Source organism: Ahaetulla prasina, chromosome 3 (assembly GCF_028640845.1).
Source record: "Ahaetulla prasina isolate Xishuangbanna chromosome 3, ASM2864084v1, whole genome shotgun sequence".
Classification (NCBI taxonomy): domain Eukaryota; kingdom Metazoa; phylum Chordata; class Lepidosauria; order Squamata; family Colubridae; genus Ahaetulla; species Ahaetulla prasina.
In genome coordinates this window covers 57,243,888-57,267,739 of record NC_080541.1, presented here as the reverse complement: position 1 = coordinate 57,267,739, position 23,852 = coordinate 57,243,888, and the positions used below count along the sequence as shown (strand labels likewise).

The following is a 23,852-nucleotide window of genomic DNA, read 5'->3' as shown; positions in this document are numbered from 1 at the left end:
AACAATGACCCAATGGGTCACAGGTTGCCTAGTTTGCCAATATAAATAATCACAGGCTATGACTCACTACAAATGGTATTTCCTGGCTGGTTATAAGCTATGAAAACCAGTGTAATATAGAGGTCAAGATGTTGGGGTAGGGCAGTGATGGCTAACCTTTTTGCCATCGCATGCCAGGAGGGGGGGGTCGCACGTACCCACAGCCATAATTCTATCCCACCCCGCACATGTGCGCGCAACACCCCTCCCGCTCCTGGCACATGATAGCCCAATAGGCCCGTTTTTCTCTCTCACCTGCCTCCAGAGCCTGAGTCTGGGAAGGGCGAAAACGGCCTTTTTCACCCTCCCCCCAGAGGCTCATTTCCCAACTTCTGGTTGGACAGGAAGTGACTTTTTTGCTGTCCACAACCTCCAGACTCCTAGAGAGGCTCTGGAGGCTGGGGACAGCAAAAAATGTTACTTCCTGAGTCCCTTGGGAGATAGGGCGGTATATAAATATGATTAATAAATAAACTTCCTGTCCAACTGGAAGTTGGGAAATGGGCCATTTCTGGCCTCCTGAGGGCCTGGGGTGGGGTGGGGAAGGCCGTTTTCACCGTCCCCAGATTCATAGAGAGGCTCTGGAGCCAGGTGAGAGAGAAAAACGGGCCTTCCCCACCACCACCCCGGCCCTCTGGAGGCAGGAAATAGCCTGTTTCCCTACTTCTGGTGGGCCCTGAAGACCCCAAAATCAGCTGGCTGGAGCGCGGATGCACACTGGAGCTGAGCTCGCGTGCCCACTGATATGGTTATGCGTGCCACCTGTGGCACGCATGCCATAGGTTCACCATCATGGGAATAGGGAGACTCAAGTCTCCAGATCATCAGTTATGAAGCTCACTGAGTAAATCACTGTCTAACACAAGGCCTGTGGGCCGGATCTGGCCTGCAGGGTGCTTAGATCTGGCCCACAGGGCCACCCTGGAAACAGTGAAGGACTGGCCTGCAGTGCCTCTGTCAGCAAAAATGGAGCTCAGGAGGACCACATGCGGCTCTTCCAGGATCCATTTTTGGGCGCAATAGCCTTCTGCAACCCTCTGCCAGTGAAAACAGAGCTGCAGAGGGCTGCAAGAGGCCGTTGCAGCTGAGGAGCTCGGGAGCTGGCAGAGCGCTCAGGCCACCACAGCCACCACCACCCCCGACACAAGTGATGTCAATCTGGCCATGCTCACACTGGCCACAGCCACCCCAGCCCACCGAGGTCAAACACAATCCTGATGCGGCCCTCAATGAAATCGAGTTTGACACCCCTGCTCTAAGCCCAAACTATCTCATGGGATTGTTATGAAATAAAACTGGAACAGTTTTATCTCATAACTTCTGAAGGAAAGAAGGGATATAAATCTAACAAAAAAAGTTATGCAAAATACTTTTTATTTTTTTTTAATAAACTGGTTACAAAAATAATGGCTTAGTATATCTGCTTCAGGGTTAAGTTGCAGAATCAAGAAACTGAAATCCAGTATTGATATCTGTAATGTTCTGTGCTGTCAGAATCCAGGCCTAGGTCTGGCACATGTCTTGCTAGTTGCAGATCAATTCTGTCTGAAGTCTAAATTAGAATAAAGTAAACAATTTAATAGAAGGGGCCGGATAGCTCAGGCTGGTAAAGCCTGTTATTAAGAACACAAAGCCTGCAATTACTGCAGGTTCAAGCCCGGCCCAAGGTTGACTCAGCCTTCCATCCTTTATAAGGTAGGTAAAATGAGGACCCAGATTGTTGGGGGGGCAATAAGTTGACTTTGTAAAAATATACAAATAGAATGAGACTATTGCCTTATACACTGTAAGCCGCCCTGAGTCTTCGGAGAAGGGCGGGGTATAAATGTAAACAAACAAACAAAAAAAGTGTGAATGTGACAGGCCACAGCCAGTTTTGTAGGAGTCTATGGGAGATTTAGCAAACTAATTAATCAGCTGACTGAGATTATGATCTTTCCTCAAATCCAAATTACAATACAAATATTTCTTGTTCAGCAGCTATTCAAAGTTATGACATTGCTGAAGAAGGCATAATATCAGTCCTTGTCATTGTAGAAATAGTTCATAGGACAGACTCCTTGCAGTCATGGGATCTGTTCCTTGGCAACCAGCTTGCAATTATGTTATGGGATCCTGTGGTCACATGATCACCATTTCTGATCTTCAATGCTGGCTTCTGACAAGCAAAATGAATGGGAAGCCAGAAAGCTACAAATGGCAATCATGTCATAAATATAAGCCAGTTGCCAAGCATCTGAATTTTAATTATGTGACTATGGGGATGCTGCAACCATCACAAGTATGATAAACAGTCATAAGTGCCTTTTTTGGTTTCATTGTAACTTTGAACTGTTGTAAGTCAAGGACTATCTATATAAATGGCTAAAATGGTGCCAGACTTAGTTTTATGTTTAATGTTTACTAACAGAACTTGATAATTTCATCTCTTTTGTAAGATGTAATATGAATAGAGTTTGATGTTAATGCTTAGCTGATGTAGAAGAAATTTGACAATTCTAATGACTGTCTTGTAGGATAAGCTTACTATAATTATTTTCATTTTGTCTAATGTAATAGAAAAATCTATGCTCACAAGAACAATAAGGCATACATTCAAATGAGTGGTATGTTCCATACAGAGCATTTTTGTCCAAGGTTTCATCAATTATTTATGTAAGATTTGGATGATGCAACAGGGAGTGTGCATATGAGTGCAGTTCTTGAAAGGCAAATTGCATTCATGAAGAACAACTGTCTTACATAAGCTGTCATGGTGACATTTCTAGTTTTGTCATGAAGATTTTTTATATATTTCATACATAATAAGTTGATACATTTCATACATAATAAAAAACTTTCTAATGATAAGATCTTATAACAGTGGAAGAGCAGTTTGGTTGATAATTGTCCTGCTTCTGGTTCACTAAAATAGCTGCTATGGGAAATAGTAGTTTACTGAAGGCCAAAAAATAAGAACAGATAAGGAATACAAGCCAAAACAGAATCTCTGAAAGAAGTTTTCTTTAATGGCAGCATTACAGCAGGGTAGTCCAAATCCAGCCCAGAGATCCAAGATCCAGGTCAGAATTTCATGAGCAGAATCCACATATAAGTACCATACAAAAGCTAAAGGTTAGATAGATAGTTGCTTCCAAGGGATCATGAATCAGGGCTGCCTTTAATCAAGAAATGTATTTTGTGCTTGGCAAGGAAGATATAGAAATGTCTCTTTCATTTCCGTCTGCTTGCTGGGTTATGGGGGCTGGTAGATCTTATGTTGTCACCCTCATCTGACTTCTTCAGCTACTTAGATAATGCCTTTGTTTGATTTGTCTCTTATGATTGAGTTTGTTTGTCCTGAAGTTGGCATTCCATAAGTCCTGTTGGAACAGCTTCTTCACATTCAGTCATTGTCTGTTTCCTAGGTCATGGCAATATAAATGGAGCTGCTATATGATATTTCATTCCACCAGTCCTTAAATCATTGCACTGGCTACCTGTGATCTAAGGGCAAAAATTCAAAGCTTAAGTCTCAAAGACTTAAAATCTCCCATCAACATCACTGATCTTTTGGAATTAATTTCACCTGCTTAGATCCTACACAGAATTCTAACTATGGAGTCAACTCATAGTAGAGTTACTACCATACCTGCTGTGTCCTCCCCCCTCGCCCCATTTGTGGAATTCTCTTTCTGGATAAGAATGGCTGCCTCTGATCCCATTTAGACCCATGCAATAGCTAAGACATAGTTATTCATCCAGATATATTTTGGATAAAATAACCCCAGCTGTTTTTAATAGGCTTTACATTTAAAGAAATAATGAGAATGTTTAAATATTTCCTTATGGCTATGGTTAATCCACTTATCAATGTGAAATTTATAAAGGTAATTCAAATGCTTCTTTGCAGCTGAAAAATCATGTACTTACTAGCTAGTACCATTTACTTGATGAGATATTTTTTTCCTACTCTTTTTGATAGAAAGCTATCTTACCTTGAAATAGAAGAGCTGTATTTAGATCAAGACCATTTACTGACTGTTAGTGTCTCTCCCATCTTTTATGCAGAAGCTTTTTCTGGAGAAACAAGGGATTGAACGTGGTCAACTATGGCATTTGAATAGAATAGAATAGAATAGAATAGAATAGAATAGAATAGAATAGAATAGAATAGAATAGAATAGAATAGAATTTTATTGGCCAAATGTGATTGGACACACAAGGAAATTGTCTTGGTGCATATGCTCTCAGTGTACATAAAAGATACGTTCATCAAGGTACAACATTTACAACATAATTGATGGTCAGTATATCAATATCTTTGAATGATCAAAGCCAATCATCTAAAAAGTTCTTTCTTTTTCAGAGTCAGTAGGTTCTATGTATATCTTCTTTTCTAACAAGTTTAGTACTATATTTACCCAGACTTCCTTGTACATTAAGATTTTAAAAGCAGCTCAGTTATTCGCTTCATTATTAACCCAAAGCATTATTCTGAATATCTTAGACAATTAAGACATGTAAATGAATAATTTTAAATATGTCAGTTGAGCTACAGATGCATATTATTTTGCTCCTAATGGAAACTATGAAAATGTTATTGCTGATTTAAAAGATTACCATGTTTGTCAGAATACAAATATGTATTATTATAATAGTGAATATTAAGTATATGCATTTCTATCCAAAAGATATTGTGAAAGCATCAAAAGCATTGGAAGTGTGGCAAAGCAACAGCAAAGGCTTATCTGTTAAGTTCACAAATCATTTCAGGTAGCTGTTATAGCCGTCCAGACTCAGCTAGAAACAGTTATAGCTGTGGACTGTTGTGATGGCAACAGAAGCATTTTGGAGAAGTGAGAAACTAATGGACACAAAGCCTGTGGTTATGATGACATGTGGATGAGGAGAATGTACAAAGCCTTGTTAAGCAATCAGTAGCTTTATAATAGCTTGTTATCTGAGAGTAAGAATCCATGATCAGCACAAGGCAAAATCAGTAATTTCTCATGAACTGAATCAGTTTTAGAGTTTTGATTTTATACTGCAGAAATCTTTTTTAAAAGACGAGGTCAAAGTACAGATAGTTTTTTGATGTATGCTAAATACCAAAAGATATTGACAAGCTTAGCAGGAATTGTCATCCTATCTGTTCTGCAGCCTATATATCTTAAATATGCAATGATAGTGATATACTTTTGCAGTATGCATTTTTATTTAGAACTTAATCCATTACCTAAAAAGCTATCTACTGGAGGGTGTAGGAGGCAGAAGAGAAGCAAGTAGGAATCTCTAAAGCACACAATAAGCTACCACACATGTGGCAGTTTGCCTAGAACTGCCAACATCCTCCCTCAGTCTGAAAGAAATTGAAACATGATTTGTGAGGATGCAAGACAAGTGAAATAAATATTTTATATCGTGAGTTGGTGGTTCTTTTATAAGGAAGGAAATTGGTATTACATCATCGCATATTCTCTTAACCATGCAATAATTTGCCATGTACACCAAAGGCCCATAATTATAAAGGCATCAAGTGATATATCTATGATCATCTTTTCAAGAGGAATCCACAAGCCCTGCAGGAAAATACATGAAGCAGTCTTTTAGTGACTCAGGTGGCTGGTCTGATTTCCTACCTGCAAAACATATGACTTTCCTATTGTGCTAAATCAGTATAACATTTGGGACAAAAGGGTCATTGTTGGCTTTTTCTAACTGCATATATAGTACATCATACACCTCATTGATACAACTGGGAGGAAATGCTTGCAAAATAATTTGCTCATTTTTTACTTCAGAATTGTGTTCACTTTTCCTGCCATTTATAAAATGCAAATACAAGGTGTCTTATTACTCCACCGCAACTGCATTTCTGGAAATTATTTTGAAGTGTTGTGCATTGAGATTAATTTGTTCTACACATTTAATATAAATGGTGGGAAATCAAACTCACAAGCATTCAGAAGTTTTCCATCCTTTTGATCCAAGCCACTTTCCCTGCATGGGTGCACTTCATCTGGATTGGGTTTAAAGTGCCCATAATTTCCAGGCACTAATTGCAATCATAGCTGAAGTCCAACACAACTGAAGGGCTCACAGAGAGACCACAGTGCATCTGGAGTCTTTAATGGATATATTTTATTCTGAAGATACCCCTCAAGAATAACAAGGAAAAAAAATTCGAAACCTGTGGGGGGGGGAACTTCAGTCAGCCTAGTTTCATGGTCAAATTGGGAGCTTAGCTGGCTTAGACGGGAAAAAGTAGAACGTGTATGTTCACAACGACCTGGAAGGACAGTTGTTAAAAACCAACCAAAAACCAGAAGAAGATCCATCAATTTTTAGGTCCCATCAACTTCTAGGAGCTGGCCCTATTTATGTAAACGCCTCATGACCATGTGCTGTGCAATACAAGCGGAACTCCACCTTCCTCGCTTCCCCTCCCACTAAGCAGATTGGGAGGAAAAAAAAGTAAAAGGAAGAAAAAACACTGGAGGAGCTTCCTTAAACCTAATTTCCTCCTCCTCCTCCTCCTCCTCCTCTCCCTCCCCCACCATTTCTCCTTCCTCCTCCCTCTTTATCCTCCTCCTCCTCCTGGCCGGAGCTTTTGTTTTTCTTCCCAAGCTATTTCCCACACGTGATTGCCGTGTTTTTGCACCGAGCGCTCGACGGGCCGAGTGCACCTATAAATGCTAATAACTTTGGCCAAGGAGAGAAGAAAGGCAGGAGCCAGAGGAGGGGAAGAAAGGAAAGCAAGGGGAGAGGTGGGGGTGCATAACTCGGGCACTCGATCCATGCAGGCAGCCGGGGGGGAGGCGGAAGACATGCCATGCAAGCCAAAAGTCCCCTGCTTCGCGCGGCTGGCGCTCCCTCGCCTCGCCCCAGCTTGCTGCTAACCCTCCGCTCGCCGCCGGGGAGGTCGCGCCTGCCGCTCCAAGTCTCATTCTTGCCCGCTCCGAGAGAGGGACAGACGGTGCACGGGCGGGCTAGCGAGCGCTACAGACAATGGCGGCGGCAGCGGCGGCGGCTCCTCCTGCCGCCGCCGCCGCCACTACCACCACCACCAGCAGCAGCAGCCCCGGTGGTGCCAGCAGCGGCGACGGCGGTACATTCCACCAGCAGCTGGAGCCCTGCTTAAGGAAGCCGCCGCCGCCGCGTATGGACCCGCGGCGGAGGCAGGCTGCTCTCTCCTTCCTAACGAATATCTCGCTGGACGGGCGGCCGGTGTTGCAGGGCGAGGAGGGCGGCGAAGAGAGCGACGTCGGCGCGGCAGCCGCTGCAAGGACTGCTTGTGCCGCAGCCTGCGGTATCAGCAGCAGCAACAGCACTCGAACTCGTCGGGGCAACCTGAGCGCTTTCCAGCCGCCCGCCCCGCAGCAGTACGCAGCTTATGCCAGCGCCTGCGGTGGCAGCAGCAGCAGCAACAACGTCAAGCTCATGAGCCCCCTGGGAGCGGCTGGCCAGCCGCAGCAGGGCGAAGACGACGAGCCGGAGGAGGACGAGGACGAGGATGCCTTCGCTAGCGTGCAGGTGCCCATAGCCGCCGCCGCCGCCCACCCGGGCTCCTCTGGGACCCCCTGTGCAAGGGGTCGCCTCAACTCTTTCACTCAGGGAATCCTGCCCGTCTCCTTCGCCAGAACCGCCCCACAGAACTATTGCTGCCTCGAGCAAGGCCCGGTGGGCGCCAGCGCTTTTGAGCTGCAGAGGTCCAGGTAAGTGGCATCCAGAAGAGCCTCGAATGGGTGTGGGTGTCTCCTTTTCTTTAAGAGGAAAAAAAAAAACCCCAGAAACCAGGGTTTAAATCTTACCTTGAAGCTCTTTTGGTATCTAATGTCTGAGATGTGTCTCACTCTGCACATATCCAAGGGTATGCCTCTCTTTTAAGAATATTCCTGGGCTGGTAACTGTTCAATTACATCAGGAGCTCAGGAGAATGCTATACTTAGTTCTCAATTTTGGCCAGTTATGTATTTATTCTTGCAATTTATGTGCCACTTAATTCCAAAAAGGCTTTGAACAGCTGCCATGAGAAATGCCAGGGTTTGAGGCGTCTCCAGATTGTTTCCATTTACTCTCTAACATGTGTGCACAGGTAGAGGAGTTAATTTTAACACAATGGTGAGAAGAAAAGTATTTTCTTCATGTTCAGAGAAACTTCTGTACTTTGAGGCTCTTAACATTTAACAATAGGGATTTGAGCTGAACAATGAAAATGTGGTGAAAAGGGCTCATGTGCAAATATCATGTAAGGGGAATTAGTTGTTATGCATTGACACTATTGGCACTTATTTTATTTTTCCACCAGAACATATATGTGAGTTAAATTAGAAGTCTAATATACACTGCCCTTGTCCACAGGTAACTTGTTGCACCTGTCTGGGCTCAGAAGCTAAAATGGGTAGGGCTTGGTTAGTAGGTGGATGAAAGATTTAAGACATCTCTTAGAAAGATGCAACGGCAATCCCCTTCTGTATTGTAACAAAGAGGATTGCAGTCTCTGTTGATAAGTAAAATTAGTATGATGAATTTCATCAGTGTGTTGAAGACAACTAACCAAATCTCGGCACTAGTCTTGAAATCAGGACTTATATCATTTTCTTATTGTGAAAGTTTGGGGCAATAATTTCTAAATCTGCTTTTTTAGGCTAATGGAGAGAAGTCACTTTTTCCCAATTGCATTTCAGCCTCTGAAATTACTACTCAGTACAGGTAATCCTCAACAGATGACCACAATTGAACCCAAAATTTCTGTTACTAAACAAGGCAGTTAGTGAGTTGTGCCCCATTTTACCACTTTTTTGCCACAGTTGTTTAGCAAATCACAGCAGCCATTAAGCAAATCTGGTTTCTCCCATTGATTTTGCTTGTTGGAAGCCAGTTGGGAAAGTTAAACATGGTGATCACATGACACCTCCCCCCCAAACTGCAACTGTCATAAATACATGCCAGTTACTGAATTTTGATTAAGTGACCATGGGGATGCTGCAAAGGTCATAAGTGAAAAACGGTCATAACTCATTTTTTTCAGTGCTGTTGTAACCCTGATAGGTCACTAAGCAAAAGTTTATGAGTCAATGACTACTTGTAACATTTAGAATAGCACTTAAATGTTATTAATGCTGAAACTACATATAGTAATCAAACCATCAATTAAAATATAAAGCTATTTCTGCATCTTGGTCAGATAATCCTTTTCTGTTCCAGTTGTTAAATTTGGTGACAAATAGTACTCCTAATGAGGGAAGAAACCAGGCTGCTCAACTCTTACTGATGCAAAGAAGTAGCTTGGAAAATTTCATTTACTCTCCCCTCTCCTTTTTTCTTTGGATGCTACTTGTAAGCTGTCATAATGGGTTTAGTATATTACATGGGGGTCAGTAATCTTCATTTTTAATGGCATCATCATTTCATGAAATCATAGCGAAATTAATGAGAAGCAAATCCTCATCACCTTTCTGAAGTTAAAACTGATAGACTGCCAATTAAAATAACAGTCATATCTAATCTTTTGTATGTTTTCTGGGGAGTGTTGATTTTAGTATCTGAAATCTTAATCCCTTCATTTATTCTCTGCTGTTATCATGCATTATTTATAAGGTGATGCATCACCCCATCACTTGCACTCTGTTGTTTTTCAGAATTGATCTTTATTTAATGGGAAACTGCTACAGCCTGTTTGTTTAAAGCAGTGCTTCTCAACCATGATGGCTGGGGAATTCTGGGAGTTGAAGTCCACATATCTTAAAAGTTGTCTCTTTAAACCAAAGAGAAGCATTGATTTAAAGAGTAAACATTCTATTTATCTTGGAAGTTAGGCAGGGTTGGCCCCAATTGGCTTGGATTAAGGACCATTTGGGAATTCCAAGTCTGTTGGCTGGATGAGGGAATTAAGAAAAAAGCTTTGGAAGAAGACTGAGCAGACTTGGAAGTAGAAATGGAACGATGTGAAGAAACTTACACAAATGCCATCTCCAAGAGCTGAATTTAATTCAAAGCATCTTTATCATACCTGTTTTAAAACATTAAAATCTTCTAAGCAGTGAAAGGTGAATAAATAAGAGCAATAATCTGTAAATCTTTCCCCCTAACTGCTTTAAACTTGATTTAGATCTTAACAAGAATAATTGGCAGAAGACAAGCATTTGGTTGCTGCAGTTGAAACCTCAGGTTTGTATCTGCCCGAGGATATTAAGTAATTTAGTTGATCTGGTTTAGATAGAAAGCGTGCATGACATAATCAAGATTGATGTTTATAAAGGTAAATGTGTATTTATTTGCTACAATGTGTTATTGCTTGGATAAGGATTTATATTTTTATATTAGGTTTCTCTCCTTTTTTTTGTCCCTGTGTGTCAGTGTTAACTTCTGATGGCTGCCCAGGCAAATGATTGCAATTTTCTTGGCAAGGTTTTTAGGAATTGGTTTGCCATTGCCTACCACTACACCAAAGTAGCTCTCTTGCTCCTATGGAAAAATATAATTTATTGATGGGAAAATATATCCATGTAAATAACAACTACTTCTAAAGAAAAAAAGTGGGTTTAAAAAGCAGATTTAGAAATTATTTCTCCAAACTTTCACAATTGTGACCAGATTCTAGGGGCAAGGTAGTTTTTATAATAAAATTATGAGTGGTAGATTGTAGACTGTACGGCATGAGAAAAGTTTAATGAATGTATTGGTTAATGTGAAATAGCTGATATCACAATAGCCTTCGTCTTTTTTTCAAGAATATAGCATTTAAAACAAAACCCCTTTGAGATGAAAGAAAAACCATGTGATAGTCTTCACCCACCAAATCATGTTAATAGTAGCACAGAAGATTAATTTCTCTAGTCCAAATTTAACATTTATTTTTGATATCCTACTGTCTCCATATTACCAATTCTACCTTGTTCTTCTTTTTCTTTACCAATTTGAAGCATGCCTTTTGGAGCGTAAGGGCTTTAATTATCTCTTCCTTTTAAAAGTTTGAATAATAATAAAAAACAAAATAGAGCTAAATTCATGCTCATGCCAAATTAAAATAAGATTAAATAATTTTTGCTTCATTGTGTTTTGGAACCGAGCCATTGTTTTGGAAAACAGGATGTATACTAATCCATAATATGGTTTATTTGTTGGGTATAACATGTTCCGTCAAAACAACGATTGCATTTTCTTAATCTGGATTTAGCATGTTGTGTAAACACAGCTAATAAGTCCTTCTAGATTTATTTTGTATATTTATAATGTCCTGGCAGTCATTTGGCATTTAGTTTAAAGCCCTGAAAAGGATTTTCTCTCTCCTGGTATGAAATAATCCTCAAGGTTTACCAGAGATAGACCTTGTATTATTTACGTTGTATCTTTGCCATTATACAATGGATGCAACTCACTGTTATGTGCCATATTTTCTCTGCTTCAAATACTTAATTTGAATCTAATTTAAGTATGCTGTTACCTTATGCAGAATAATATTACGTGACAAGCCAATGTAACCACTAGTTGTTTGCCAGAGGTAAAACATTTCTACTGATGGGAAATTATGATCCAAAATATGTGAAAAGCACCAGAAGCCGAATCATGGTGACATATCACTATAAAGCTCATCCATCCATTCATCCTTTGCTAGCTTTGCAGAAATGTGTCTTTTGAATGTTTAATTGGTTGAATCATATTTCTTCTAGTGACTTTTCAGTTTTAACGGTATTATGATTCTAATTAATTTTATGGAAATACACCATATAAATAAGCAATTTTTGCCCTTTGAACTACATGACCAACTGAAATAGATGTCAGATGTTTTCCCCTGTGTAAAATATACTACATCAATTAAATGTGAAATATTCAAATTATTGCTCCATTGATAGAATATAAAACTCATATATAAATGAAATTTTCTCCATCTCAGTTCTCCTGTGAATTGTCCATGAAGCTATGAAATGGCATTACATATTTTTCAACAAATGCCAAACCATATTTTAAAACCATTATTATTACTTTTTCTTTGCTAGTCTAGTCATTCTAAGAGGGAATTTATGACTTTCATATTCCACAGGTCTGTCAATCCATCATTGAGTGGCAAGGAGTCAACATTGACTTGAAAGTGTATTCACACACAAAACCAAATTACTTTCATAGGAGTCTGCGACAATACTATTATGTCATTGCCATTATATTTATTTTTCTGGCATCTATTTTACATCAAAATAGGTAGAGTTGTATGCTTTCATAAATTATCTGCTAAATACTGGTTGCAGTAAAACAAAATACTACAATTTGGCTTGTGGAATCTGGAAGATGCTCTTTCTTTTTTAGTGTCTTCATATACACCATTTTAGCTGTGCTTTTCAAAGTAAAGAAACTGAAATGAGCCTTAAGAATAAGAAACGTAAATGCTGTATCTATGGAAGCTATCTTCTTTGCATCGACTCTTTATTTATTTTCCTTATAGTGTGATGTCATTTTGTACTGCTTTATTTATATGACCTCTCATTTTGGTAGTAATATAATTGTTGCATTTACTATGATATAAATTCTGACTAAATAGGGTTAGAATTCCGCTTTAAGGCATTTTTCCAAAATGAAAAAAAAAATGTTCCAAATCAATTATTACTTTAGAGAAATTGTTCACATTTCTGATTGCATATAGAAGAGATTAACTGAATATAGAGCAGCTTCTCCTCCTGGAAAAAGTCTTCTGGCATAACCAGTTATGCCAGTAGGAAGTAGAAATGATGTATTTGTTTATTTTGGCTACTGCATGTTCTCATGTGATACATTTTGAAACTATAGAATAGTTTATAGATTATAAACTATAGATTGCATAATTTTATATACGTATTGTGTGTGTGTGTGTGTGTGTATGTATATATATATATATATATATATATATATATATATATATATATATATATATATATATATATATATATATACACACCCACTATACATATACACATACATGCATGCATACATACATACTTATAGTTTAGGAACTACTGTTGACTTGAGTGTCTTGTAGTTTTATTTGTTCAACCAAATTCCAATGTATGCAGGCCACAATTCCTTAAAACTAAATGATGTGGCCTGATTTATTATTTGGTAACTTGATGTAGTTATTTTTGCACTGTGATCCTTACTGTTTTTGTTTAAATTCTCATCTCAATATCAGTCACAACATAAAGTAATTGGTTTATTTTTTTAAGTCTATAAAATTATTGTATAAACCAGGACCTGGTTTTAAGGAAATCCCAATGGAAATTCTTCTCATAGATTTAGGTAACCAATTAGAATATGTAGCTTACACTGCATAATCAAAATCCTCGGGTCAGGGAGGAGTAAGGGCTTATCGATGAAGCTGTACTGTACTTTGAAGGAACTTAAAACTAAGTACAACTTTGACTCTGATTATTAATGTGATTTCAGAAACTTGTTTTGTATCTGCTGCATTTGCTATATTGATCAGATTTGATCAAGCATTTTTTGTATATCACTAATTGCAGATATTGCATAGGGCAGTATCTTAGAAGAGGGATCTGATATATGAGAGAGATTGGAAAATCTTGTTCTTTGTGTGGTCCGCAGTTTTGCATTTCACTGCTATTTAGGTCTACAGCATAGCATATGCCTGTGGCTTGCATGTCTTCATGAGACATTGGAGAATATCTCTTCTAAAATTTCATTAAGAAAATGTTATTGACTATGTAGTCAATAAGAATCAACACCAACATGATGGCACATAATTGGATCAAAATAGCAAGGGTGATAGCAGTTGCTTATTTGTTAGTAAGGAAAAAACCCTTGAAAAATAATTCAGTAGGAGAAACGGAAAACACTGAAGGAACATGGGTAGCCGCCTAACTGACTTGAACTCTTACTGCATGATTTTGTTGCAAATTTGGCTTTAAAATTGATCAATATAATTATAAAAACAGTCACTGAACCATTTGTATTATGTTGTTCAGATATAGTGAATCTGTTATGTATTTCTTAATCTTGAGAACTTTAAGATTTGTGGACTTCAACTCCCTGAATATAAGCTTTTGTGTGTGCATATATGTGCATGCATGTGCGTGTGAATATCTGTGTGTGCTGACTCACTTTGAACTGAACTAATGTCTTTCATCAAGCAGTTTCATTAAAACACATCTACCTGAAATTACACAGAATTTATGCACTCTGTTCACATTTATAGAGGGCAAAAGGTTACATCTGAATGAGTAAATCTGTGTAAACCAGTGTTACTCATTTCTGTGATCCTCTAAAGTTCCTACAGTTGTTTTATTTTCAATTGAAAGAACAGCCACTTGGTGATAGATCTGTGGCATCTATTATGAATGAAGTAATATAGTCACTTTCTGTATTACAGTATGCATAACCTGTTTTTACAAAGCTTCCTGAAGCTGCTATAAAACTATAATCAGAATTCTTTGGCTTTTCTGTTTATGTTAACAGTTTATGTAATTTTGTAGTAGATATATTTAACAAAATTATCATTTGTGTGGTTTGGGTAGGGATTGTATATCCCCTGCTTTTTCCTGCCCACCAGCCCTAATATTTTGTAAAACTGTTAGATGTTAAGATACTAATAAAAGTTTACAGGTCCTTCTGTCCAGTTGTGACCAACTCAAGGGGGTGGTGCTGTGTTGTCTGACAGATGCTTCTGTCATCATGTGGCTAGCATGAAAGTACAGAATTACATAGTAACTTCCTGTCAGAGCGGTACCCAATTATTTACTCGCATTTGCATGCTTTCAAACTGCTAGGTTGGCAGGAACTGGGGTAAGGAATGGGAGCTGATGCTAATATATGAATTCATATCTGATCTTGGTGGATGGTAATTTGTAGTCATGAGCAAAGATTTTCAATTGCTTGACAGTAACAATAATAAAGCCACATACAACCTGGTTATAGGTAAAGAGTTGAGTAAATAGAAGTAGAATTTTGTATGGAAAAAATTGAATTCAAGTTTTGAGAATTCTATTTGTTGTTCCATCCTGAGAAGTGTTCCATTCTGTTCCAACAAGATGGTGAAGGAAGGAGTATTGGAAGGCTTATTTTCTCAGCATTCAATGATTGCTTGGTCTGATGGGCAAATTGTTTTGTGTCTTCAGCCCTTGAAGAAAGCAGGGTCAAAAAAAAAAAGCATAGCAGGAATTCCAGGAATATTCCTCCTCCCCCTCTTCCTCCTCCTCCTCCTCCTCATTATTATTATTATTATTGTTGTTGTTGTTGTTGGGTAAATTAAGAGAATCTAAAGCCTGTCAGGATTTCTTTCTTCCCCAATTAAACCAGGGCATGGTTATTTTGAATTTATTTTTCATGTTCCTCAGGACTGAGTATTCTGAAGGTTCCTCTTAGCAATTCATAGGTTCCTCCTTCATTCCCAGTGAAGGAGATGGATATCCATTCCTTCATGCACACCCATCTTCAGAATCATTCCCCCTTCCACATGCAAATACCAGTCAAGGAAATGAACACAGAATCCCTTCTCCCTTTTTTCTGCAGGACAGTAGGAAAGATTATAGAATAATGGGTATTTATCTACCTTGAGCTATTTAGAAAAATTATTAAAGGTGGGATATAAATAGATAATAAATAAAATGACAGAAAAGGCTAGACTAGAGAGATATGAAAGGTACACCCTCCCTCCTGTTATAAAGCAACCATCAATGGAGGATCTACTTGTCTATCGATAGCAGTGGCAATTCATGGGGAAAAGGCATATGTGGGAAATTCAGGTGGAATTGTTAGGCACCATATGGTACATAGACGTCCTTTGCCTCTTCCCACAACCTTTCATGTTCTCCAGTGAGGCTGTGGTATCGTCCAGACATGGGTTGCTACAGTCGGATCTGCCTAGAGACTGAGTCATAGTTTTTTTACCACACCCCTTGTTCCTTCCTCTCAGGCCCAGTTTCAACTCAGTCGGCCTGAGAGAAACATCTCTAGCAGATCTGGCTTTCAGCCTATTTCTGTTTGATTCCTTTAGAGTCACTGTGAGTTTTTTGACCGAATTTCTTCTAGGATTTAGCAACGTACCAGTCTACCAGGCTTGCTTCTAAGACTTAGCAGAGCTGTACCGGTCTACCTCTTTCTATTTTAGAGCGCACCAGTCTACCAGCACCCAGCATCACTCCACAGGCAGCTGCCATTTTCAGCGGCTTTGCCACGGCCATTTCACCTCTGGCAAGCACCCTTTGGGCCCTCTACTCCACCAACGAGGCAGTGACAGCTCCCAAAGCTATACCACCAACTCTCTTGGGCAGCTACGTTCCGGCAGCAGCTCCGGAATTGTGCCTTCTGGCTGCCGCTGCCTACAGTGGTGGATCAGCTGTAGGGTGGCCCTTTGAAGCACCGCGGCAGGCTTTTCAACTGTTTTCGCCGCTCTACCACCACTGAGAGGATCGGGAAGCAGCAGCAACAAAACAGCTTGTTGCACAGAGCACACAAGCGGCCTGCAAGCAGTCTTCCAGTCTCGCCTGGGATTCAACTGCGCAGCCTTCGGAGCTGGGAGCTGGCATGATCTAGGTCTGATCTAGACAAGCCGCCCCTTAAACAGCATCCACCCTGCTCACGAGTGTCTGGCTAGCCCAATTTTCACCGGCACAGCCACAACCTTTTGGCCTGCTTTGTGCCTTTGAGGCCTATCTAACTCCAGGTGCCATCTTGGTCGCAGTGAGTACAGCTTTCTAAAATGGCGGATCATTCTACAGACAGGGAGGTGGCTGGGACCTCCTCTGGCAGGAAGGCTTCCTGCAAGCATATTTCTAAGGCAAAGGCCAGAGACCTCAAACGGAGACATAAGTCCTTAGAAAGGCAAGTCTCCAAAGCTGTCTTAAAATTGGCTGCAAGGGAAGTTTAATCCCATACCAGTAATCCTTCTCCTTCTCATCAATCTCAGAGTCATGCTCCATCTCCATTGCCACAGGCTTGGTCCCCTGAAGGGGCAGGAGAGACTTCTACGAGTCCAGCCTTGCTGACCTCCTGGGGAACAGGGCCCCATTCAGAAACCCTTTGATTGCCAATTAATTCCATCAGTACCAGCAGACCCTGCCAGCGTATCAATAGTGGCAGCTTCAGCAAGCGCTTCGCCTTCAGTTATCAGGCCTTCCTCTGACCCTTTCAGAGACCTACCCAAAGGTCTGCTGCTTCTTATTGACCAGGCCATTGCCTCTGGCATGGCAACTTTATTCCAGGCTCATCATTCAGATCAGTGGTCTCAGAACAGTCTGCACATGTTCGAGTTTCTTCAGATAGCTTGACCGGCTCTCATTCACCTGAAGCTTTCAGAGGCAGTGAGGTTTTTGCCTTTGAGGACGAACATCATTCTGATTTCTCAGATGATGAAGTGATATTCCCAAACACACCCACCTTTACAGGGCTTTTTTCTCCAAACCGGTTCAAGTACTTGCAGCCGGGGCCTTCTTATCTGCTTCCGAACGCTGAGGAATGTCCTAGCATGCCTCCCGGCCCCAGCCCTGGCTCCATGCCCAGACAGGCTGAGGAAGAAGAAGCGCCTCCAGCCCCCATGCCTGGCTCCATGCCCAGGCAAACGGAGCAACTAGACCCCTCCCCCTCCCCCACAGCATGTGAGCCTGAGGAAGGTCAATTACCAACAGCTGGAGACTGGAGTGACCCTCGCTTCAGGAGAATTGATAAACGGCGTCAACAGAAGGAAGGGAGGGGCAGGCCGGGATAAGTGCTGAGTCATGGAGCCACACCCCATGGCCTATATAAAGGATCTGCTTTCTGGCATTCTCTGAGTCAGGCAAAGTCTACCTTATCTCGCTGAAATCACTTTCTGGTCTCCTGCCTGCCTTGAGAACTTTGCTAGGACTTTGGCAGAGCTGCAGAGGCACGCCTGATTCGGATTTCCCTGACCCAGCCGTCAGCGGAGGAGTGGGACACGACAACCAGCCACAAGGGCTTTTTTCTGAGCCTGCACCAGAGCAGCTCTTTATTCCGGCCTCACAGTTATTCATCAATGTGGTGCAAAAGCAATGGTCAAGCCCAGCAGCTATTCCCACAGCGAATGGGGCGGATAGGAAGAATTATTCTCTAGTGCCCAGGTTCACCCAGATGTTGCAGATTCCCCTGGTAGACAGCCCTGTTGCAGCTCTCTCATCCTCTTCTCTTATGTAGCTGGGGATACATCAGAAGGCCTCTGCCCTGAAGACAAGAAATTTGATCTTTTGTTCAAAAAGAATCACCTGGCCGCAGCCTGGGCTATCCAGGTGGCTTCCTCAGCCTCCTTTTTCAACTGCACTTCTATTCTGTGGCTTCAGCAGCTGCAAGCCAGGGTAGCCCCCAGCGAGGCTCATCTTCATCAAGACATCAGCAAAATTATCGCTGCTACCCAGTTTTCGGCTGACGCGACCTTAAATGCTGCCAAGTATACGCCAAGGGCCCTGGCATCTGCAGTTTCAGCCCGCAGACTGCTATAGCACTGTCAGTGGCCAGCAGACCTGAAGGCCAAATGGCATATGGCTGCAGCTCCTTATACCGGGGGAAAGCTCTTTGGCAAATCACTGGACCCACTTCTCATAGAAACCCAGATAAATGCAAAATCCTTCCTTCTTCCACTAGGTGGGCTAACAGGAGGTCTTCTCTTCTTTACAGGAAGCAGCCTTTTCATGCTTACACGCAGGGAGGTCCTTCCCAGCAGTTCTATTCTCAAGGACCAGCTCTCCCATCTGATCATCAGTCCTTTCGGGACAGGCCAAGCAGTTCCACCAGTCCAAGCAGCCCTTTCATGATTCCAGCTATCACCATCCCGCAGCCACAAATGACTCACCGCCCAATCCTCCTATAGGGAGCTGCTTGGCTCTTTTCACAAACAGGTGGGAACTCACAACCTCAGACAATTGGGTTCTCACTGTAGTCAAATTTGGACTTCCCCTAGAATTCCTCTCCCAACCCTCGAACCGCTTCATACAGTGTCCAGTCTCCCACAACAGGACCAGGCGAAAGCTTATGGAACAGGCTGTTCAGCACCTCCTCCAGATTCAAGCCATAGAGGTGGTTCCAAAAAGCCAGTGGAAGCAGGGCTACTACTCCACTCTGTTTGTTGTGTCAAAGCGTTCGGGAGGGTGGAGAGCGATTCTAGATTTAAAATCCCTTAATACCCACATTGCCTACCAAAGGTTCAAAATATGTTCCCTAACTTCCATATTGCAAGGGATTCATCCCAACGACTTTCTGCCGTCTGGAATGAACTGCCTCCGAGGTTACATCAACTTCCTGATCTCCGGACCTTTTACGAGCTAAAGACCTTCCTGTTCCTTCGTGCAGGGCTGGCTTAATGAAGTTTTTTATTGGAGTTTTAATATAGTTTTATTATAATTCTTTCAGTTTTTAATTTAATTAGTTTTTAAATGCTTTTTGATTTGTACTTTTACCATGGCTGTAAACCGCCCTGAGTCCTTCGGGAGAAGAGCGGTATATAAATTAATTAATTAATTAATTAATTAATTAATTAATTAAATAGACAGCCCTCATGGCGGCCTACCTCCATATTCCTATTCTGCCAGTCCATTAAAAATACCTACGCTTCTGCTACTGGGACAGGCACCTACAATACAGGGCTCTGACTTTCGGGCTGGCCTTGGCCCCACGGTGCCTCACAAAGATCTTGGCTGCCGTAGCGGTGCATCTGCGCCAGAAGCCAGTAAGACTATAGGCATATTTAGATGACATCTTGGTCCAGGCACTGTCATACAACAGAGCACAAGAGGACCTCCATCTAACGATTCAAACTTATTCGACCACGGTTTTCTGGTCAATTACAAGAAAAGCCATCTGACTCCAGTCACCAGAATTGTCTATCTGAGTGCCATCATCGACCCCGCTCAGGGAGAAGTATACCTATCACTGGAAAGGAGGGCCGACATACGGGACCTGATATCTCAGATTCACAAGAATCCAACGGTTCCCTTAGCCACCTTGTCCAAATTACTGGGCAAGATGGTGTCATGCATGCAGATCGTTTCCTAGGCACGTCTCCATGCTCAGCACCTCCAGTAGTTCTTACTTCCCTTTCAGCGAGTGTGACGGTCTCATACCCTGACTACCGTCAGGGTCCTCTCCAAGTCAGGAGGTCTCTATAACATCCCTGGACAAGGCGTGTCTCTTCAGGGAACCCCAGAGACTCACTCTTATGACGGACGCCAACCTCTTTGGCAGAGGGGGGCACCTCAACTCCCAAGTGGCGCAAGGTCTCTGGTCTTCCAAAGACCTCATCAATCCAATCAACTGGCTGGAGTTGAAGGCAATTCGTCTGGCCCTCAATCACTTTCAAACATTCCTGCAGAATCAGCATGTGCTGGTCTTGACAGACAATGCTGCCGTAAAGGCACATGTCAATCACCAGGGTGGGACCTGCTCGAGGCGACTCATGAAGGAGTCCTTTCGCCTTGGCAGGTGGGCCAAGAAGAACATCCTCTCCATACGAGCAGAGCATATCCCATATTTCAAACTTCAAACACCCAAGCGGACTACCTCAGCAGGATTCAAGTGGACAGTGTCGAATGGCAGCTCCACCCAGACATTTTCCTCGACATATGCAGCAAGTTTGAGACTTCGGACATCGACCTCTTTGCGTCGAGCCTGAACCACCAATTACCTCGCTACTTTTCGAGGTTCCCGATGCCCAGGGCAGAAGGGTCCAACGCCCTCCATCTCACATGGCCCTCCGGCCTCCATTATGCCTTCCCTCCGCTGCCCCTAATACCGGCACTAATTCGGAAGGTCATCTCAGACAAGACAGAGATCATCTTAGTAGCCCCTCGTTGGCTCCGTCGATCCTGGTTCGCGGACCTTGTCAGCCTTTTGGCATAGCAGCCATTGGAGGATACCCTCAGAAAGGACCTCCCTCAGCTAGGGGGCCCTGCTTCATCCGGAAACCCAGTGGCTTCAACCAACTGCCTGGCACTTGAAGGGGTTCTCCTGAGGCAAGAAAATTACTCTGACAGGGTCATCTACATTATACAGGTGTCCAGGAGTTGGTCCACAATCAGACTTTACAACGCCACCTGGGTAACCTTTTCCAGGTGGTGCACCTTGCACCAGGTTAATCCTCTCTCAGCTTCTGTTCCACAGGTGCTCGAGTTTCTAGAGGACAGCCTGGATCACGGCTTATAGCACCATCTGACAACACAGGGCGGCTATCTCCATGGTATTGTCAGGTAATGCAGGGGAGCCCCTAACAAGGCATTCCAGTCATTCAATGTTTTTTATGGGGCGTGGGTAATTTACGGCCCCCAACTGTACATTGCTATTCTACCTGGGATCTGACTAAAGTTCTTAATGCCTTGACTGAGGCCCCCTTTGAGCCTCTTCAAACTCCAGCCTCAGGTATCTTACGATGAAGGTGGCCTTTCTGGTCACCATAACGTCCGCTCGATGTATCTCTGAGCTGGCAGCACTTTCCATCAGGGAGGACCTCTGTGTGTTCCATCCCAAAAAAGTAGTCTTGAGGCTGCACCCTTCATTCATTCCAAAAATTAATTCTTGGTTCCACAGAGCCCAGGAGGTAGTGCTCCCTAATTTCTGTCCTAGGTCATCTCATGTGTTGGAACGAAGGTGGCGCACACTAGATGTACGGAAGGCCCTCAAAATTTATATTAAAAGAACTGCCCCATCCAGAAGATCTGAGGCCTTATTTGTCTCCTTCCTACTGAACTCACTAGTTTCTAAGGTCTCTTCCTCGACCATTGGTCGCTGGATTAGAGCTTGCATTGCCTCGGCCTATCAGGCCCAGGCACTACCCGTTCCCAGATGCATCACTACCCACTCCACTAGGAGCACGGCTACATCTGCAGCCTGAGCCACGCAGGCCTCCTTTGAGGAGGTCTGCTGGGCGGCCACCTGGTCTACTCCTTCGCCTTTCATCCGGCATTATAAATTGGATGTTTTTGCTTCTGTGGAAGCATCCTTTGGAATGAGAGTCTTGCAGCAGGTGCATCGTGCTGGGGCCGCTCCAGGCCTTTTGGCATCCTGCCCTTAGGACTGCCAAAGCTTTGGTATATCTCATGTCTGGACGATGCCACAGCCTCACTGGAGAATGGGTGTGGTCCTACCTGAAGGCCGATTCTTTGGGACGCTGTGACATCGGACAGCCCCTCCTTTTCTACTCAGGACCTGGTGCTGATTTGTCTCTAACATTGAAGGAGTTTTTTCTTCCAGATGGAGAATTTTTCTTCTGTCTTGTCTTTGATGGAGTTTCTTCTAGATGGAGAATTTCTTCTGTCCTGTCTTTGCCGAAACTGGGCCTGAGAGGAAGGAACAAGGGACGTGGTCAAAAAACTATGACTCAGTCTCTAGGCAGATCTGACTGTAGCAACCCATCTCTGGCCAATGCCACAGCGTCCCAGAGAATCGGCGTTCAGGTAGGATCAATGCCCATTTAATGGGAGCCTGTCCAGTAAATTCTAGATGGTCCCCTCTTATGTGTAGACTCCAGAATTCATTTCATCTAGTACTTCTCTTATCCATCCACCAAAATGAGAGTGGGGGATGGGGAGGGAAGAAGAACAGGTGCAGAATGCAAGGGACATGGTTGCTTCTCTTGAACAAAAAGTAATTGTTAAAATATCAGGTGAATCATCATTGAAACAGAAGATTTCAGACTAAGGCCTGTGGATTACTTTGACGGATAATAGGAAAAGTGTCAATAAATTTTGAATTTAGCTTCTTAGAACAGGTTGGTCGGTTGACTAAATTCTTCCGTGTGAAGAACTCCCTTCCCCCAAGGATAAACTTTGAGGGAGAAGTTACCTGGAAGCTTCTGTGCTTTTGAATCTTTCATAGGAGCATTGGCTGGCTCTGTAGAAAGAAAATCAAGGAAACATGAAGTCCCAACCCAATGTTTGTGATAATACCTTGCGGGTGTAGGATGGAATCGAATTGACCAGACTTCTAGGCACAGGCAGAAACTAGAGATAGTGAGATTAGGATTCAATTTTATTTTGTTGTCTCAAAATCAAGCCTCACGTGTTCTCTGGCATCTAATTGCTATCTTAGATGGATCTAGCCATTTTTCCTTCCTCTTTTTAAGCTTAATCCTTTTTAAAAAATGTAACGCCATTGGGTATTTTCTTGCCACTGTTTTTTTTAATAAACTTTAAATACAATTTTTAAAAGATATTTTAAGAAGAGACTGGACAACCATTTGTCTGAAATGGTTTAGAGTTTCCTGCTGAGCAGGGGGGTTGGACTAGAAGACTTCCAAGGTCTCTTCCAACTCTTATTCTGTTACTCTTGGTGCCAGTTAGTTTCTTGGGCAGTTATAATCTGAAAATAAGCCTCTGCAAGTTGACTATCAGTTATTAAGCTTAAGATAGTCAATAAATCTGCTGATGTACACCACACATACAATCTTCTTTTGGCCTTTCTATAACTTTATTTATTTATTTATTTATTTATTTATTATTTAAATTTATATACCGCCCTATCTCCCAAAGGACTCAGGGCGGTTCACAGGCATATAAAACAAGATTTAAGTTTTATAAAACTTAAAATAAGATGTTGACAGGAAATGTTAGCAAAGAGAATAATTGTTGCAACATCTCAGACTGACTGGGTGGAATACATTCAGTTGGAACAAAACAGACAAGAGTAACCTCTTTTCCATATTAATAGGTGTTGGCATCAAAATGTCAAATACAAATAAAGAAGGGGCAGAACTTGTATTGTGACATAACAATGCATGTTTTGGCATTTTGATGAAATGTTGGCTTGGTGCGCACACCCTTGATGTTATCTCCTGTATTACTAGCATATTGTTTTAGGAAAAATTATCTTCATTATAATTAAAATAAAAATAAAATAAAAAGTCATTTTTA

The 23,852-nt window shown here is 42.0% G+C and overlaps 2 protein-coding genes and 1 long non-coding RNA gene across 5 annotated transcripts in view; 1 reads left to right on the top strand and 2 right to left on the bottom strand.

Annotated features, from left to right (window-relative positions):
• Nucleotides 1–3,027: 3,027 nt before the first annotated feature.
• On the bottom strand, nt 3,028–12,746 carry LOC131195465 (uncharacterized). The gene is made up of 3 exons (XR_009154462.1): nt 7,833–12,746; nt 4,017–4,098; nt 3,028–3,525 (listed from the first exon to the last, which is right to left on the bottom strand). It is a non-coding gene; the product is annotated as an uncharacterized LOC131195465 (long non-coding RNA).
• The window catches only part of CABLES1 (Cdk5 and Abl enzyme substrate 1), a 64,249-nt gene continuing 46,959 nt past the window's right edge, over nt 6,563–23,852 (top strand). Inside the window, exon 1 of one of the 2 annotated variants that reach the window (XM_058177396.1) lies at nt 6,563–7,736. In XM_058177396.1, the coding sequence (XP_058033379.1) occupies nt 7,030–7,736 (707 nt within the window). In that variant the 5' untranslated portion in view covers nt 6,563–7,029. The remainder of the gene's footprint in view (nt 7,737–23,852) is intronic. The other variant, XM_058177397.1, reaches the window with a different exon arrangement.
• The window catches only part of TMEM241 (transmembrane protein 241), a 113,476-nt gene continuing 102,639 nt past the window's right edge, over nt 13,016–23,852 (bottom strand). For both annotated transcript variants that reach the window (XM_058177399.1, XM_058177398.1), the window contains exon 15: nt 13,016–22,280. In XM_058177399.1, the coding sequence (XP_058033382.1) occupies nt 22,139–22,280 (142 nt within the window). In that variant the 3' untranslated portion in view covers nt 13,016–22,138. The remainder of the gene's footprint in view (nt 22,281–23,852) is intronic.